Source organism: Manis pentadactyla, chromosome 13, assembly GCF_030020395.1.
Source record: "Manis pentadactyla isolate mManPen7 chromosome 13, mManPen7.hap1, whole genome shotgun sequence".
Classification (NCBI taxonomy): Eukaryota; Metazoa; Chordata; class Mammalia; order Pholidota; family Manidae; genus Manis; species Manis pentadactyla.
Genome location: NC_080031.1, coordinates 14600027 through 14615072, shown reverse-complemented (window position 1 = coordinate 14615072; position 15046 = coordinate 14600027). Strand labels below are relative to the sequence as shown.

Genomic DNA, 15046 nt, shown 5'->3' with positions numbered 1-15046 from the left:
GTGTGAAGAACCTTTTGATTTTTTTCAGTTTCTCTTTTTAAAATGATGCAGTTGAATGTGTCACCAGAGTTAAAAAATGACTGTTAGAAAAGCTGTGGCAGACTATGAAGTAACTTGGACCAAGTATTACATAGATGTCACTTTTAAGTTTTAGTGTAAGAATTGCATGTTGTGATCCCCTAATTATGTTCATATTGCCTTTTTAACGTTTATTAATCATAGTAACCAGGGTTATTTTTTTCTACCAACTTCTCGAGGGAGATTTTAGTTTGAACTGAGACACAATTCATCTGTTTGAAATTTGATTATAAGAGCATGAAAATCCTTATTCTCATTGAAAAGTTTTCCTTATTCAGTAAAGTTCAATATTTAAATTAGGTAAGAGGTTATTACATCAGTAAATAGTACTGTTGGTACAACAACATGGTCAGCAGAACTGAACTATTAAACTAGTATCTGCTTTTTAAACATATGTGTACTGAAGGAGTATATCACAGATCTTTTTTTTTTTTTAAGGCAAGAGGAGCAGATGTTCCAGAGATTCCTGGAGACCTTAGTCTTAAGACATGTGGCAGTACAGCCAGTATGAAGGTTAAACATGTGAAAAAGTAAGTATAATTTTAGAGTGGGTTTAAAAAAATTCCTATAGATGGAAATTAATACTTTAGTTAATGTGGAAACTTTGATTTAGATATCTTACTATGTAAACTCTTACTGTCCATATATTAAATTGTACTATTAAACCTTAAATTGTGACTCAGCAATTAATGCAATAGGTCTAAAGATTACCTACTTTTAATTTTGTTTTTGCAAAAACTTTATGTCATTGTCTATTAGGTAGCTTTGTTCAACAGGAACAATCCAAGTTGTCTTTCTCAGTACCTTTAATACATGCTCTTATTCATTTAGAAAAACAAACTTTGTTATTTGAGTTAGGAGATTACTATTATCTCAGCTTGTCTATGACAAAGCGTGATATGGATGCCAGTATTTGACTCCTAAGTGCAATATCTAAAGGGTATACATTTCTGTTTTAAACAAAAACCATCTTTTCACTTGGTAGGGGGCTAGATAGCTATGTTTTTATTGCAAGTAGAGAAAAGACAAGTATAAAAATGTTCATTCTGCATTCAGACCCACCAATCCAGGAATGATGGGCTGTGACAACATTCACAGGTAAACTCTGGCTTTGTATTTTGTGGTGGGAATGCTGCTTCTGGTTAGAAGCTGGCTGTTCACAGTTTCATAGCATTCACTGAAAGCATAAATTTTCTATGTACTTGGGTCAAGATTAAGAGTGTATAGTGATGCTTTTTAATTTTTTTTGACCTGTGCACTAAACGTAATTTGCATTTGATTCAGTGTATTTCTAGAAAGATCTGTGTGGATATATGTGTGCTCATGCGCATGTGCTTATTAAATAGTTGTGCTTGCATGAGCTCTTAAACCCATTTTATTTTCTCCTAGCTTAGTAATTTTGAGTATTCCAGTATCTTGTATCTCACTTATTAATTCATGGTCTTCAGGTTACCCTTCACTAAGGGTCACTTCCCGAAGATGGCTGAATGTGCACATTTCCATTATGAGAACGTTGAGTTTGGCAGCATACAGGTATATTTTAAATATTTCCTATACACCAAATTAAGATATTCTGTATCTGTCTATATCTATGTTGATGTCTCTATCTATATCTATATATCTTATCTGTATCTATATATCTTTATCTGTGGCTGTATCTGTCTGACAGTTGACACTTAAAAAGTAGTTTTTTCTATTGATGTCTTATTGATATAAAAACTTTATTCTCTTCTATTCACTGTTGCTTGATGAGTGATGACTCCTATTTCAAGGTGAAATAGTGTAGTAGATTGGTGTAAATCTCAGAATTTCTATCAGTTTCATAGAGTTTGCCACTGTTTTATAGCATGAACTATTCTAGTTGTTACCTGACTTGTGTTGGGTCATAGTAATGATGGATAAATCAGTCAGAGTGAGGTAAAGTAGGGGTTGGGGGGAGAAGTGCTAATGGACTTCTTTTTCTTATTGTGAAGTACATCATGTGTGTATAAATAGATATGTATATAAAACTTGCGTGTATACATACACACTATACACATAAATGCATACATTTTAAAGCCCAGGTTAAGAGAGAGAAATTTCCTGTGTACCCTTCCTATGTTGTATTTGTCTTCTCTGCCCCAGAGGTTATTTACAACCAGATTTTTGTAATATTTGTTACCTTACATTTTAAATATTTTTACTGTCTGTATGCATCTCCAATAATTATGATAATCAGGTTTGCCTGTTTTTGAACTTTACATATAAAATGAGATATGCTTGTATTTGGCTTTTCAAAGTTTGAATATAATGTGTCTTGTTATGGGTCTCTTTGAGTTCATCTTACTTGGGGTTTGTTGAACTTCTTGGGTGTTTATATTCATGTCTTTAGTCAAATTTGGGATGTTTTCAGCCATTATTTCTTTAAATATTCTCTCTGACCCTTTGTCTCTCTGTTCTCATTCTGAGACTCCCACTGTGTGTGTTGGATGGCATCCCCTAGTCCCCTTAGGTTCTGTCCACTTTTCTTCCCTTTTTTTCTTTCTGTTGCTCAGACATAGTTTCTGTTATCATATCTTCAAGTTTGCTGATTCTTTCTTCTGTCTGATCAAATTTGCCCTTAATTCCCTCCTGTGAAAATGTCATTGCAGTTATTGTACTTTCAGGTGTATAATTTTTTAGATTCTATATCTCTTTGTTAATATTTCCATTTTGTTCAAATGTCATTTTCTTGACTTTCTCCACATATTCCTTTAGTTTTTTGGGTATCTTTAAGACAGCTATTTTAAGTTCTTTTTCTAGTAGATCCACCATCATGTCTTTTTAGGAAGAGCTACTGTTACTTTTTTCCTTTGAATGGGCCATACTTTCCTGTTTCTTTGTATGTCTTAAAGTTTTTTGTTGATTCAAGTTGGTCATTTGAATGTAATAATATGGTAATTCTGGAAATCTCTTCTCTTCCCATAAGACATAGTATACTGGCACAGTTACCTCTGCCATTCCTCTAGTATACAGGTTCCTTTCTCAGGACCTTTGGACTTTCTGTTCCTCTACTTGGAAAGCTTTTCTCCCTGGCTATCCACATAACTTGTTGTCTTACCTTTGTAATCACTTGCTCAAGTATATATTCTCAGACAGTGTACTTTCCCTCCCCAAGATTGCAGCTTCTGGTCATCAACCTTTCTCATCTCTCTCCCATTAATTTATGTTTCTCCATAGCACCACCATCTGGCATCCTGATTATTTTATTATTATTTATTCTATTTTTTTCATCTCATCATCTAGAGCAGTGCCTGACATAGTCATTCACTGAATATTTGTTGAATGAATGAATGAATGAATTTATATTTGAAGGAGAATTAAAATTTTCTTTAAACATGCTTTTCTAATTTTTTTTCACCACTTAAGTTTTCTTATATGAAAGAATTTATGTTCCTTATGGGTGTGTGTATGTATATGTGTGTGTGTGTGTGTGTGTGTGTGTATACACACATATGTTGTATAACATCAAATATAATGGATGACAAAAATACAAATGCAAGTTAAAATTCCCTTTGTACTCTCTCTTGTTAACTATGTTTCTAGAATTTTTCTATATGTTTATAATATAGAGCAGTATCTCTAGACAGAAATCTAGCCATAAACATATGTCTTAGCTATCTGTAACCCTTAAAAAATAAAGACAAAATTCTGTACATTGTTCTTGAAAGTTGCTTTTTTACTTGAAAGTGTATCTTGTTTTTTTTTTATTTCAGTAATTTGGATTTACCTCATTTTTTTCACAGCTGCATAGTATTTTATTTTATTATTATAATGCCATAAATTATTTAATCAGTTCCCCATTGATCCATAGTCAGTTTTATTGATGTGAATATATTCATTAAATAAAGTCCTGTACGAGGATTTGTTGGCTACAGGGTATATACATTGAAAATGTTGACATTGTTGCTAAGTTTATTTTTTTTTAAGAAAGCCAGTTTACTCAGTGGTTAATGGTAGTATCTTTTCCTCACAATGACAAACATCGTTAGTCTTTTTATTGTTTGCCCATACAATATGTAAATTTTGGCATCTTCTTACTGTAATTTGTATTTAGTTATGAGTGAAGTTGTACATTATTTTACACTTGTAGATCATTTGTATTTCTCTTTCGGTAAATTGCCTGTTACATCCCTTTTCTGTTTTTTTTAAAATTATTATTCTATTGATTTTCTCTATCTTCTTAATTGTATTCTGGCAAAGCACTAGACAGAATAACAGATGAGTCTGGACACAGATACACATGTTTATAATCACACTTAACATGTGTGACAAAGGTTTGCATTTTTGTATCTGTGAGAGAAGCTGGTACATGTTGGTCGTTTACCATATATTTGGAAAAAGATGAGCTGAATCTGTGCTCTACAAGGACCTTATGAGTTAGGTTCTCTAATCCCCCATTTAGAGACGGATATTTGATAAGTGAGGTGATTTGCCAAGGCTCACAGATAGTAAATAGTAGAGCCAAGATTTGCAACCAGTTTGCTGCCAACGACCCACCATTAATATTCCAGTTTCTGATGATACTCTTCTAGTCACCTGTGTGTTGTATCACGTCTAATTATCTGTACAGTTATTTTACATCCATCCTTCTTTTCTATTATTTTCCTTTAGCTTAATTTTTTTAAAACTTCATTACCTCTGGTTGTGGCTCTACCATAGTTTTGGCATATGCCTCTCTGTTTCAATAACTTGACTTCACGTACAGCTCCAGTAATATTACCCTCTGTGCAAAACATTCTTGGCCTTCTATTGCCTGTTAAATGAAGTCTTCACATTCAGGATCTTGCATATATGCTCCTAACACACCTTTCCTGCTTTTTATTTGCTATTTTTCTATCAAACTTAACTATTCATTTACTAAAGAAGTCACAGTCTTTTCCTAACCTTTCTTCCTGTCATATTCAAGAATTTTGCATATCTTTCAAGGCATGGATAAGATCTTAACCAACTTCTATCTCCAATCCTTGGCAGATGAGTTGGTTTCTGAATTAAATAGATTTTTTTATGTTGATGTAATTCACATAAAAAATTCACATAAAACTCATAATATAAAATAAATATTTTTTATTAAGGTAAATTCACCTTATTTAGGTGAATTAAGAATTCACCAACTTACCCATTTTAAAATGTAAAATTCAGTGGCTTTTATAGCTCACTCAACTATCACTGCTATTGATGTGCAACCATCACTGTTGAGTCCCAGTATGTTTTATTATCCCCAAAAGAAACATCATAACTCTTCAAGCAGTTATTCCTTTTTACCATTCTACCCAACCCTTGCCAACCCCTAATTTGCTTTCTATCTTTATGGATTTGTGGGTTTGGGACACTTCATATAAGTGTGTCATACATTATGTTTCATTTTGTGTTGGCTTCTTTTACATAGTGTAACATTTTCAAGGTTCATCCATGTTGTAGCATTTATCAGTACTTCATTCTTTTTGTGGCTGAATAATATTCCACTGTAGGGCTGTATCACATACTGTTAACCATTCTTCAGTTCATGGGCATTCAAGTTTTTTCCACTTTTTGGTTGCTATGAGTAATGCTACTATAAACAATCATGTATGCTTTTTTGTGTGAACATATGCTTTCAGTTCTCTTGGGCATGTCTTTTTTAATTCAGCTACCCTAAATTATGATTAGATTATGTATGATTAGATTAGATGACCTATGCTTGTTGTCTGTTTCTGTTTGGAGAAATGTCTATTCAAGTTTGTATTTTAACTGGGTTGTGTTTTTGTTGTTGAGTTGTAAGAATTCTTTATTATTTTAAATACTAGATTTTTATCAGATATATAATATTTTCTCACATTCTGGGGGTTGTCTTTTTACTTTGTTCAGAGTGTCCTTTGAAGCACCGAAGTTTGTAATTTTGATGAAATCTAATTTACCTGCTTTCTTCTATGGTTGCCTGTGTTTTTGGTGTCATATCTAAGAAACCATTGTCTAAATCAGGATTATTATGAAGATACACTCTTGTGGTTCCCTTTAAGAGTTTCATGGTTTTGGCACTTATATTTAAGTCTTTGATCTATCTTAAGTTAGTTTCTGTATATAGTGTGATGTAGAGAGTAAAAATTCATTCTTCTGGATGTAGATATTCAGTTTTCTCAGCACCATTAATTGGAAAGACTATTTTTTCCCCCTTGGATGGTCCTAGCACTCCTGTTGAAAATCTGCTGGCTATACATGTTGGAGTTTATTTATGGATTCTCAATTCTGTTCCTTTCATCTTTATGTGTTCTGTGCCAGTACTGAACTATTTTGATTACTGTAACTTTGAAAACTGTTTTAAAATTGAGAATTTTGAGTCTTCTTAGTTCTTCTTTTACAAGACGGTTTTGGTTATTCTGCATCCCTTGCATTTCCATTAGGATTAGCTTGTCTGTTTCTATAAAAAAGGCAGTTGAAATTTTTATGGGAATTATAATTATGTTGATTCAATTTGCAGAATATTTCCATCTTAATAATTAAATCTTCCAGTCCTTCAACATGAGATGTGTTTCCATATTCTTTAATTTTTTCAACAATGTTTTGTAGCTTTCAGCATACAAGTGTTGCATTTTTGTTTAAATTTATTCCGAAGTATTTTATTCCTTTTGATGCTGTTGTAAGCATTGTGTGTTTTTGTGTCATTCACCATCTCCCACTTTGATTTACTTTTATTTATTCTTTAGTACTCCTGAGCACTTACAAACTCTTTGTGTGGGTAAGTCTTCTATTTTGCTTATGCAGAACTCAGCACAGTCTTTTCAGTAGTAGGTGCTCAGGAGTACTCTTGAACAGAAGATACATCAGGACGTTTCTTGTTTGATATGTTGGGGAGTCCTTCATTTAATGAACAATTTTTGTATATTGGCTGTGTTCCAGGCAACATACTATATGTTGGAAATATAAGAAAAAGTAAGACCAAATTATTCTTTCCCTTGAGATGTTCATACTTAAATGTAGGAGACTAAAATATGAAGTTAATTATAATTGCATTTTAGGATCAAACTATGTTAACTTGAAGTTAATTCCATGTCTTTACTTGTGCATACATGTATATCCAAAAATTATGGAGAAATTTGCTTTGTTTTGAAGAATAAAAATATGCTACATAGAGGAAGTGTCATTTTATTGATGTTTTAAAGGAGAGTAGGACTACCCTGAATAAAGACTGGGACATCATGAACAAAGGCATCATATATTCATCACACAATTAGTTATAGCAAAAAGTTAGAAATAATATAAATGTTGAAAAGTAGTAATTGGTTACTTAAACTATGGACTATTCCTACAGGGAAGTCCTACTTAATCACATAAAATCATGTAGAATATTTCTGAAGTGGAAACAGTGTTCATGTTATATTGATGAATTAATGAGTTCTAAGAGAGCAAGATGATTGTTTATGTAAAACAAAATTTTCTGTGTAAGCAGAAAATACTTGGAAGAACTTGTAGGTGAAAGATTATAGTTATACTTTTGGAATGAATGCTTTGATAACAGTCCAGGAAAATGACTTTCATGTTTAAAAGAGCAAAGGGGTGTGCTATTTTTTCACACATGGTTTTCACAAAACAGAATTTTTCTCCCTCACTCTCAAGGACTGAGTAATTCATAAATCACGTAGTTCACCTTTTGAGTTGAAGAGGCACTATGGATTCTCACAGATTCCTTTGTTTCTAACTTAATTTATATCTGATAAATAATTTCTCAGTCTGAGTATACATGCTCTGGTGGATTGGCCACACATATGCTTTAGATTGCACAGATGTTTTCAAATCCTGTTTCAGCTCATTTCTTGCAAGACCTTAGCCAAGTTATCTGACTTTCTGTTCAAATCTTAGTTCAATACCTTCAGTTGTAAAGTGGTATAAAATGGCATTGTTATGTTGGGGAGAGATGGTATAGGTGTGGTATAGAATGGGTGTGGCCAGATGATATGTTCTTGTGCCATACTCTCTAGACCACCAAGGTGATTGTCGGTAAATCTTGGTTTTGTTTTCCTTATCTTCATACTGAAAAGAAAGTGCAGTCTTTGGGTACACTAGAATACTAGATGACAACTAATGTTCCACCTAGCTAAGATATTGTAGATGAACTCTGAGCTGATTTAAATGAACAGGGATGTGACTAAAAAGGATATAGTAACATGACACGGGAGAGACAGTTATCATGTCATGTTCTTATTTTGTACACTTTAAAGAGCATGAATAAACTATCTTTAAAAATTAGTACAACGAATCACTCTGGTCACAGAAATAGATTGTTGAAACATCTTTATATTCCTGGGACACACTGAAATGTGTTAAATATTTTAAAAAGAAATTCCTTTTTTTACTCTATTAAAGCTTTTGTGATTTTTGTGATGTTGAATTATATATTATACTTGTCCACTAGCCTGAGTTTGGGGAACTTTGCTCCCCCACCCTCTTTTTTTAAAAATAATAGTTTGTGGAAATGGTAATTACCTGTTCTTTGAAGGTTAGTAGAATTTTCATGTGAAAACCTTTTTGGCTTGGTTCCCTTTTGAGGGCTTCATCTTTATTTACCATTTCAACTTATGATTTGTTAATTGGTCTAGTCAGGTTCTTCTGTGTCTCCTTAAGTTAATCTTTATTATTTATATTTTCTCAGAAAATTGTCCATTAAATGTAGATTTTCAAATTATGGGCATAAGTTATATACAAGATATTCTTAAAATTTGGTCTTATTAAGCAACCAGCTTATGGTTTCAGTGATCAAGTTGAGAATCTCTCCCTTCCCTTTCCCTTCCCCACCCCTTTCCTTTCTTTCTTATACTATTAATTATGAAGCATACTTTTTCCACTTGTACATTTTTTAGAGTTGCTATTTTGCCATTTTTCTTGTTTCTTGAATTTAAAGTTAAGTTTTTTTCTTTTTTTTTTTTGTTCTGGACAGGAGCTATGAATAACAAACATATATGTACCTACTTGCTAGTCAAAAATTAGCATAATCTTAAATCAACCTAGTCTAATATTATTCTGCATATGCTTCTTATCTTTTCTTAGAAAAACAAAATTCACTAGGTACTATTGATATTTCATTTTGTTTTTTGCATTGTTTTTTAATAAGTGTATTTAAGTTTGGACATTTTCCCCCTGAAAACCCCTCTGAACAAGCAGCAGGTTTTATTGTATAAGTGTTACATTATGTTATGCTTAGACTAAAGCAGTACATAAAATGCAAAAAGAAGATAAAGAGAAACAACTGCTAGAAAGGGCTTTTTGTTTTAAGTAAAACCACATGTAGTTTTAAATTCTGTAAATTTATTATGGTTATTTCACTTTTCCCTGTTGTGTCATCTCCACTGTTGGAAAACAAAGATTTATTCACGTTTCACAAAACATTTTTTAGTAAGAAGGAAAAATCTCTTGCAACATGCAAAGTATAATCATTGTTTTCTGCTTTATCCATTTGAAGCATTAATCTCTTCCTGCTGTGCCTATGTAGTACTGCCATCTAGTGTGTAGGATACTGAAGTGAACATGTGTGGTTGACATTTTCTTTTATCATTTGGTTATTTGAAGCCTTGAATTAATGCTTTTTATCCAGTGTCATATAAAGCATTATGTTAAATTAATCTGAATGCAAGAGCTCAGATTTTGACTGAAATAAAGCATAAGAAAAGTGTGAATTCAATACCTGTTTCTTGAGCATTCTCTACTAAAGCTACTCTGCAGGGGTCTTAGAAATGTTACTGTGGCTTTCTGTCATCAGATCATTCTTGCCTTGATACTGAGAAATATGGAAAGGGGTCTTAAAGTTTAACCTGAGTGTAAAAATGCTGAAGAGTAATAATATAAAATTAAAAAACCCTGAATTTTCATTTTAAGTGAAGTAATCAGAATTATAAATTTAAAAAGTACAAGCCAGTATTTATTGAATGCTTTTTGTGAGGTAGACATTATATTGAATACGATCTGTGTGCTGTCTCGTTTGCTCTTCACAACAGTGCAAATGAGGAAAATGAGATAAAAAGAGTTTAAAAAGTTAGCCAAGATCACAGCTTGGTAAGTAGCAGGGCTTGTGTGTATGTCAAGGCCAGAGAGCCATTCTGCATGTTCTTTTGTAGTTCTAGAAAAGGATAAACTGACAAAACTACTGTTTTTAATAGGAAGGAATAAACCATGGTTTTAAAATATTTTACATTTTTAATGCAGTTGAAGGTTAAAAAGAGTATGATGTATAATAGTGCAGTGTAACCTGTGTGAGCTCAAGTAAATTCCTTAACTTCTATGGTCCTCGGTTTTCCTTATTTGTAAAATAGGAATAAATATATCCACTCCAAATACATATCACAGAGTACTGTGAGATTAAGTGAAGTGATAATTAAAAAACAACCAGGTTGTTTATTAAATTTTAAAGAACTTTAGAAAAAGGCAGATGTTGTAAGAAACTTCAGGGAAGACAGACCATAATCTGTGCAAGTAGAAAGTAATACTTTCCTGGTGATCTGAGGGTAGTGTTGTCAGGATTGAGATAGTGGACAGAGAAATTTTTACAAACAGGAAACTTTGTAACTACAAGGAATATTGTGACAGTACCTCTCATACAAGAGACTGTATTGATAATATTTTTGGTGCTCTAATAATCAGTTTTTTTTAGATGCAGTGTTCCTTTTATCATAGAAACTAACCTTATATTAAATTGTGAAATGGAGAAAGCAAGTTAGAATAACATGCCATATGTAATATACTCTTTTTTAATGTAGGAACTAACCTTATATAAGATTGTGAAATTGAGAAAGTAAAAATAATAGATGCCTTTTCTGTAATTATATTTATTAAAAAATTTAGCTTCAGTTTTAGGTAGAATTAAACCTTTGGCATAACATATTGAAATTGTAATATATTTAGAAGACTTAAGGTTTAAAAGTAAAGATAAAGGAGACAGGAGAAGACACATAATTGTATTTGCCTCCTTTGGATAGCAACATTGAAAATATTTTGTTAACAAATTGTTAACAAGTAAGATCACACATATGGATTCCACATTTTCAGTTCAAATACTTGGTATAATATTTACCAAGTTCAGTTGACTTACTAAGTGTGGTTTCTTTTGGAAATAGACTGGGTTTTCTGCTGATTAAGAATTTGTCAAAATGTAGCTATTAAAGTTTATAGGAATATGTGCTATCAACACATACCTATCAGTGAAACTTTCAGTCATTAGTAAAATGAATTAAACCAATGAAAATGTTATTTCCCCCATCTTTTTAATACTGCTTGCAGTTTCAAGTTTAACTTACAGATATTTCCAGCTTAAAATATTTCTTACATAGAAGTACATATTATGTATGTAACCATTTGAAAAAAGAGCCATGATAATTTTTCTGTTCCCACTCCCTACCAAAGTTTCATTTTCCTTAAACTAAAACAAATAAAAGTTTCAGCCTTACTTGTCTGTACATTCTGTCATAATATCTCCGCTTATACCAGGAAATCATTGTTGTTTGAAGAGAGGATTTGAAATGAAAAGTTAACATAGTAATTTTTCATTGCTGCTGTTATCCAAGTACTGGATTTTAACTGTGTAGATTATCCAGTCCCAGAGTTAGGTGTGTAAAATTGGTTGAATGATGAAAAAATACATCATATGTTGGATTAACATTACATGTACAGTTTACTTTCAGGAATTTGACTGAATATGCTTGCAAAAATAGTATTGTTGAGTGAAACTGAAGATTCTGAGGTGTTACTGTACTTATAAGCTAAGAAGTCAACTTGCCACAGTTAACAGACACACACACACACATACACACACATACTCTTAACAGAAAAATGAAGTCTCTGGATCTGAAATCATACCTTTTATTTACTTAGAAAGTGAGTTGTATTGGTTCCCTATGTATCAATTCTCTATAGGGTATTGCAGTGAGAACCAAAAATATCCGATGTGTACAGTGGGGTTTGCACCACAAGGAAGGAATTCTGAAATTATGAAACTTGGAGCTTACATTGATAGCTGGCACTTTGGTCCATTTGCCTTTCTGGAGATAGAAATAAGAAATGTTTGCTCTGGAATGTAAACAGATCCTCTCTCTGGAAAAGAAGGAAAGGTCTCTATTTCTTAAATACCTTGGATTGTAAACATATGGCTCTGGGGAGAGAGGAAACTTTATATCTGTCTGGTGAGCTTTGTCTTTTGGTCCATTATGCAGTCTTATTTAACCCAGATACCAAAGCTGTTTGCTCAGAAAGTCCTGAACATACAGAAATGTGAAAATATTCATGAGGCATTGTTTTCTGACAAGTATATGTTCTGCAGTGAGAATCTGTGAGATGGGAAATGTGATTCTGCTGTTATGTCAGTAGTCTCATTTCTTCATGCTTTGGGCATCCCCAGCTAAGGGTGATTTTAGTGTTTAAAGATGAGCAAACCAGCTGCTTCATGTGGTACTTAAATGAGGAAACAATAATGTATTGCAGTTACGTAAGGAAACACTGACTGTGAGGTTTATTAAGATGCTTGTAGATCTCTTTTTCCTAAGAAATTTGAAGTGCAATTTTGTCTATTGATTTTTTGTCTTATGTGCTGAAACTAGAACTTACTTCACTTACTACTCACTTAAGATGTAACTCTAACATAGTTATTCTGCTACTTGGCATCCTCAACTCAGTAGTTTTGAAGTTTTTTCAGTGTTGAATATTAGGATGTTGATGGTAGGGATGAGTGGACCACATAATATTGTGCTGCAGAAGTTGCTTTTCATGTTTCTACATCTGCTACAGGTTATAGAGTGCAGAAAACTGTTTACAAACTCCATAGGTGTGTCACGGTGAAATTGCAACCATAGTGGAACTATAAAAGAAGAATAAAAGAAGGGAACTCTTTCTGTGCCCCATTTGCACTCTGTTGATTAGGCCTTGATGAATGATATTTTTATGTGGGTGGGGTGATGTATTTTTACACCTCTTTATGCCATTGATTTCCATTCTCTATGCAGAGAAAGTATTTTTCTGAACATGTGAAAGCTTAGTGAATAGAGTTGTATTTTTACAGATCCTAACAATACTAATTACAGACTAGTTTCCATGGTACTAGAAAAGTAAATTCAATATAGGAAAAATAACTCCAAAAATAGATTGGTCTCTAGAGGTATGGATTTAGGAAATTCTGTTTTCAGTTCCTTATAGACAAAGGATTAAGATATTCAGTTGAAGGAAGTAAACACAATTTAACTCATTGTGCTCACATCATAAGTGTTGACAGGCAAATGTAGCCTGACCTTTCATATTGTATACTCTTGGTACATGTGGTTCAGGTGCTGTATAAAACACACTAATGTTCAGACTTGTGTATAGGATGTCTTAAAACCCACAATTCATTCAGAATGGTTTTATTGAATATATTGTGAGTGCTAGGTATTTATGTGAGTGTCATTGATAAAGTAGTTAAGAGATTCTTTACTCAGGGGAAACAAATGATATACCAATAAACATAGTAAGATAAGAAAAATGTGACACATTGTAAAAGTTCCTACAGGTATTCAAAGGTGAGAGAGGTTATTTCCTGTGGCATTCCAAAAAAGCTTATAGAAGATTGAAGGATTTTGGATGTGTGGAGATAGAAGTGACAAGCGTGTAGACAAGGAATTTTTAAACCCAGTTGGTCATACATCAATTACCAAATATGTGTGTCAATTATCTGGTTGTCTTTCCTGATCCATGTCTCCATGGTCTGTCCCTGTGCTACTATTACACTGTATTAATTAATAGGTTACTGTTATCTCTTATTGTTTAACACCTCAAAACTTAGTGACTTAACATGGCACCCATTTTATTGTACTTTGTGGTTCCTTGGGCTGACTCCAGTGGGAGTCCTCTTTTGGCCTTGCTCGGGTTCTCTCATACAGTTGCAATCATGTGGTGGAGCGGCTGGGGCTGGATTTCTGGTGCTTCAGTGACTCCTCCTCCATGTGGCCTTTCTCTCCATATGGTGTTTCATGCACTAGGGCTCTTCATCTTTCTCCAGGAGCATACTGTGGGTGGGTTAGGGCTCTAAGAGTAAGAACACAGAAGCTGTTAGACCTTTTAATAACTGGTCTTACGAATCCCAGAACATGGCTTTTTGCACAATTGATTGGTTCAGACACACACAAGCATAGCATAAATACAGAAGGAGGTGAAGAGAGCTCTACTTCTTGATAAGGTGAATAGTATGTAAACTTAATTGTACCTTCACAGCAAGTGTTGATGTCTGGTAGGATAAGCCTCCTGACTTCATCAAAATTATCTTGGTTATTTTTGCCCATTGTTTTTCCATATATACTTTAGGTTCTCCTTGAAAAAATCCTATGAAGAAAAAAAATCAACCACTGTAATTTTGACAAAAATTACATTTAATGTATTGGTTAATTGAGATATAATTACTTTGTTTACCATAATGTATTTTAAAAATCTGTTTGGATTTATTATATATTTTCTTTTATATCTTTCAGTAATGCTTGGTAATTTCCTCTGATAATCTGTGTATGTTTTGTTTGGTTTGTTTTTGGTACCTTATAGTTTTTATTGCTAATATGAATGGGATAGTTTTCAATTTCCTTTTATAACTGTTGATTATTAAAATGTTTCAATTGCTTATTGAAATACTATTGATTTTTTCACCTTTAAAAAATATACCTTTAAAACATGAGATATGATTCATATACATTGTAATTCACCATTCACTGTTTTTTAGTAAATTCAGTGTGTGCAACCATTGCCAAAGTCTAGTTTTAGAACATTTTCATCACTTCAAAAAGAAACCTTGTACTCATTATCATTCATTCCCATTTCCTCCTAAATCTGTGTAACCTCCCCCACTCCCTCCCCCGAGCCCTGGTAACCACTGATCTTTCTGTCTGTATGGGTTTGCTGATTCTGGACAATTCATATAACTGGAATTGAACAATATGTGATTTTTTTTTAGTGGCTTTTTTCACTGAGCATAAGT

At 32.9% G+C, this 15046-nt stretch overlaps 1 protein-coding gene and 1 long non-coding RNA gene across 8 annotated transcripts in view; one reads left to right on the top strand and one right to left on the bottom strand.

The window, feature by feature from the left end:
• The window catches only part of ARHGAP32 (Rho GTPase activating protein 32), a 277885-nt gene that overhangs the window by 129197 nt on the left and 133642 nt on the right, over window positions 1-15046 (top strand). For 5 of the 7 annotated variants that reach the window (XM_057490663.1, XM_057490665.1, XM_057490667.1 and 2 more), the window contains 3 exons: window positions 517-608; window positions 1135-1176; window positions 1527-1611. In XM_057490663.1, the coding sequence (XP_057346646.1) occupies window positions 517-608; window positions 1135-1176; window positions 1527-1611 (219 nt within the window). The remainder of the gene's footprint in view (window positions 1-516; window positions 609-1134; window positions 1177-1526; window positions 1612-15046) is intronic. The other 2 variants (XM_057490664.1, XM_036930153.2) reach the window with 1 other exon arrangement.
• Window positions 10491-15046, bottom strand: part of LOC130680334 (uncharacterized) — a 33237-nt gene continuing 28681 nt past the window's right edge. The window contains exons 2-3 of the long non-coding RNA XR_008993296.1: window positions 14288-14403; window positions 10491-14109 (exon numbers count right to left, since the gene is read on the bottom strand). This is a non-coding gene — a long non-coding RNA (uncharacterized LOC130680334). The remainder of the gene's footprint in view (window positions 14110-14287; window positions 14404-15046) is intronic.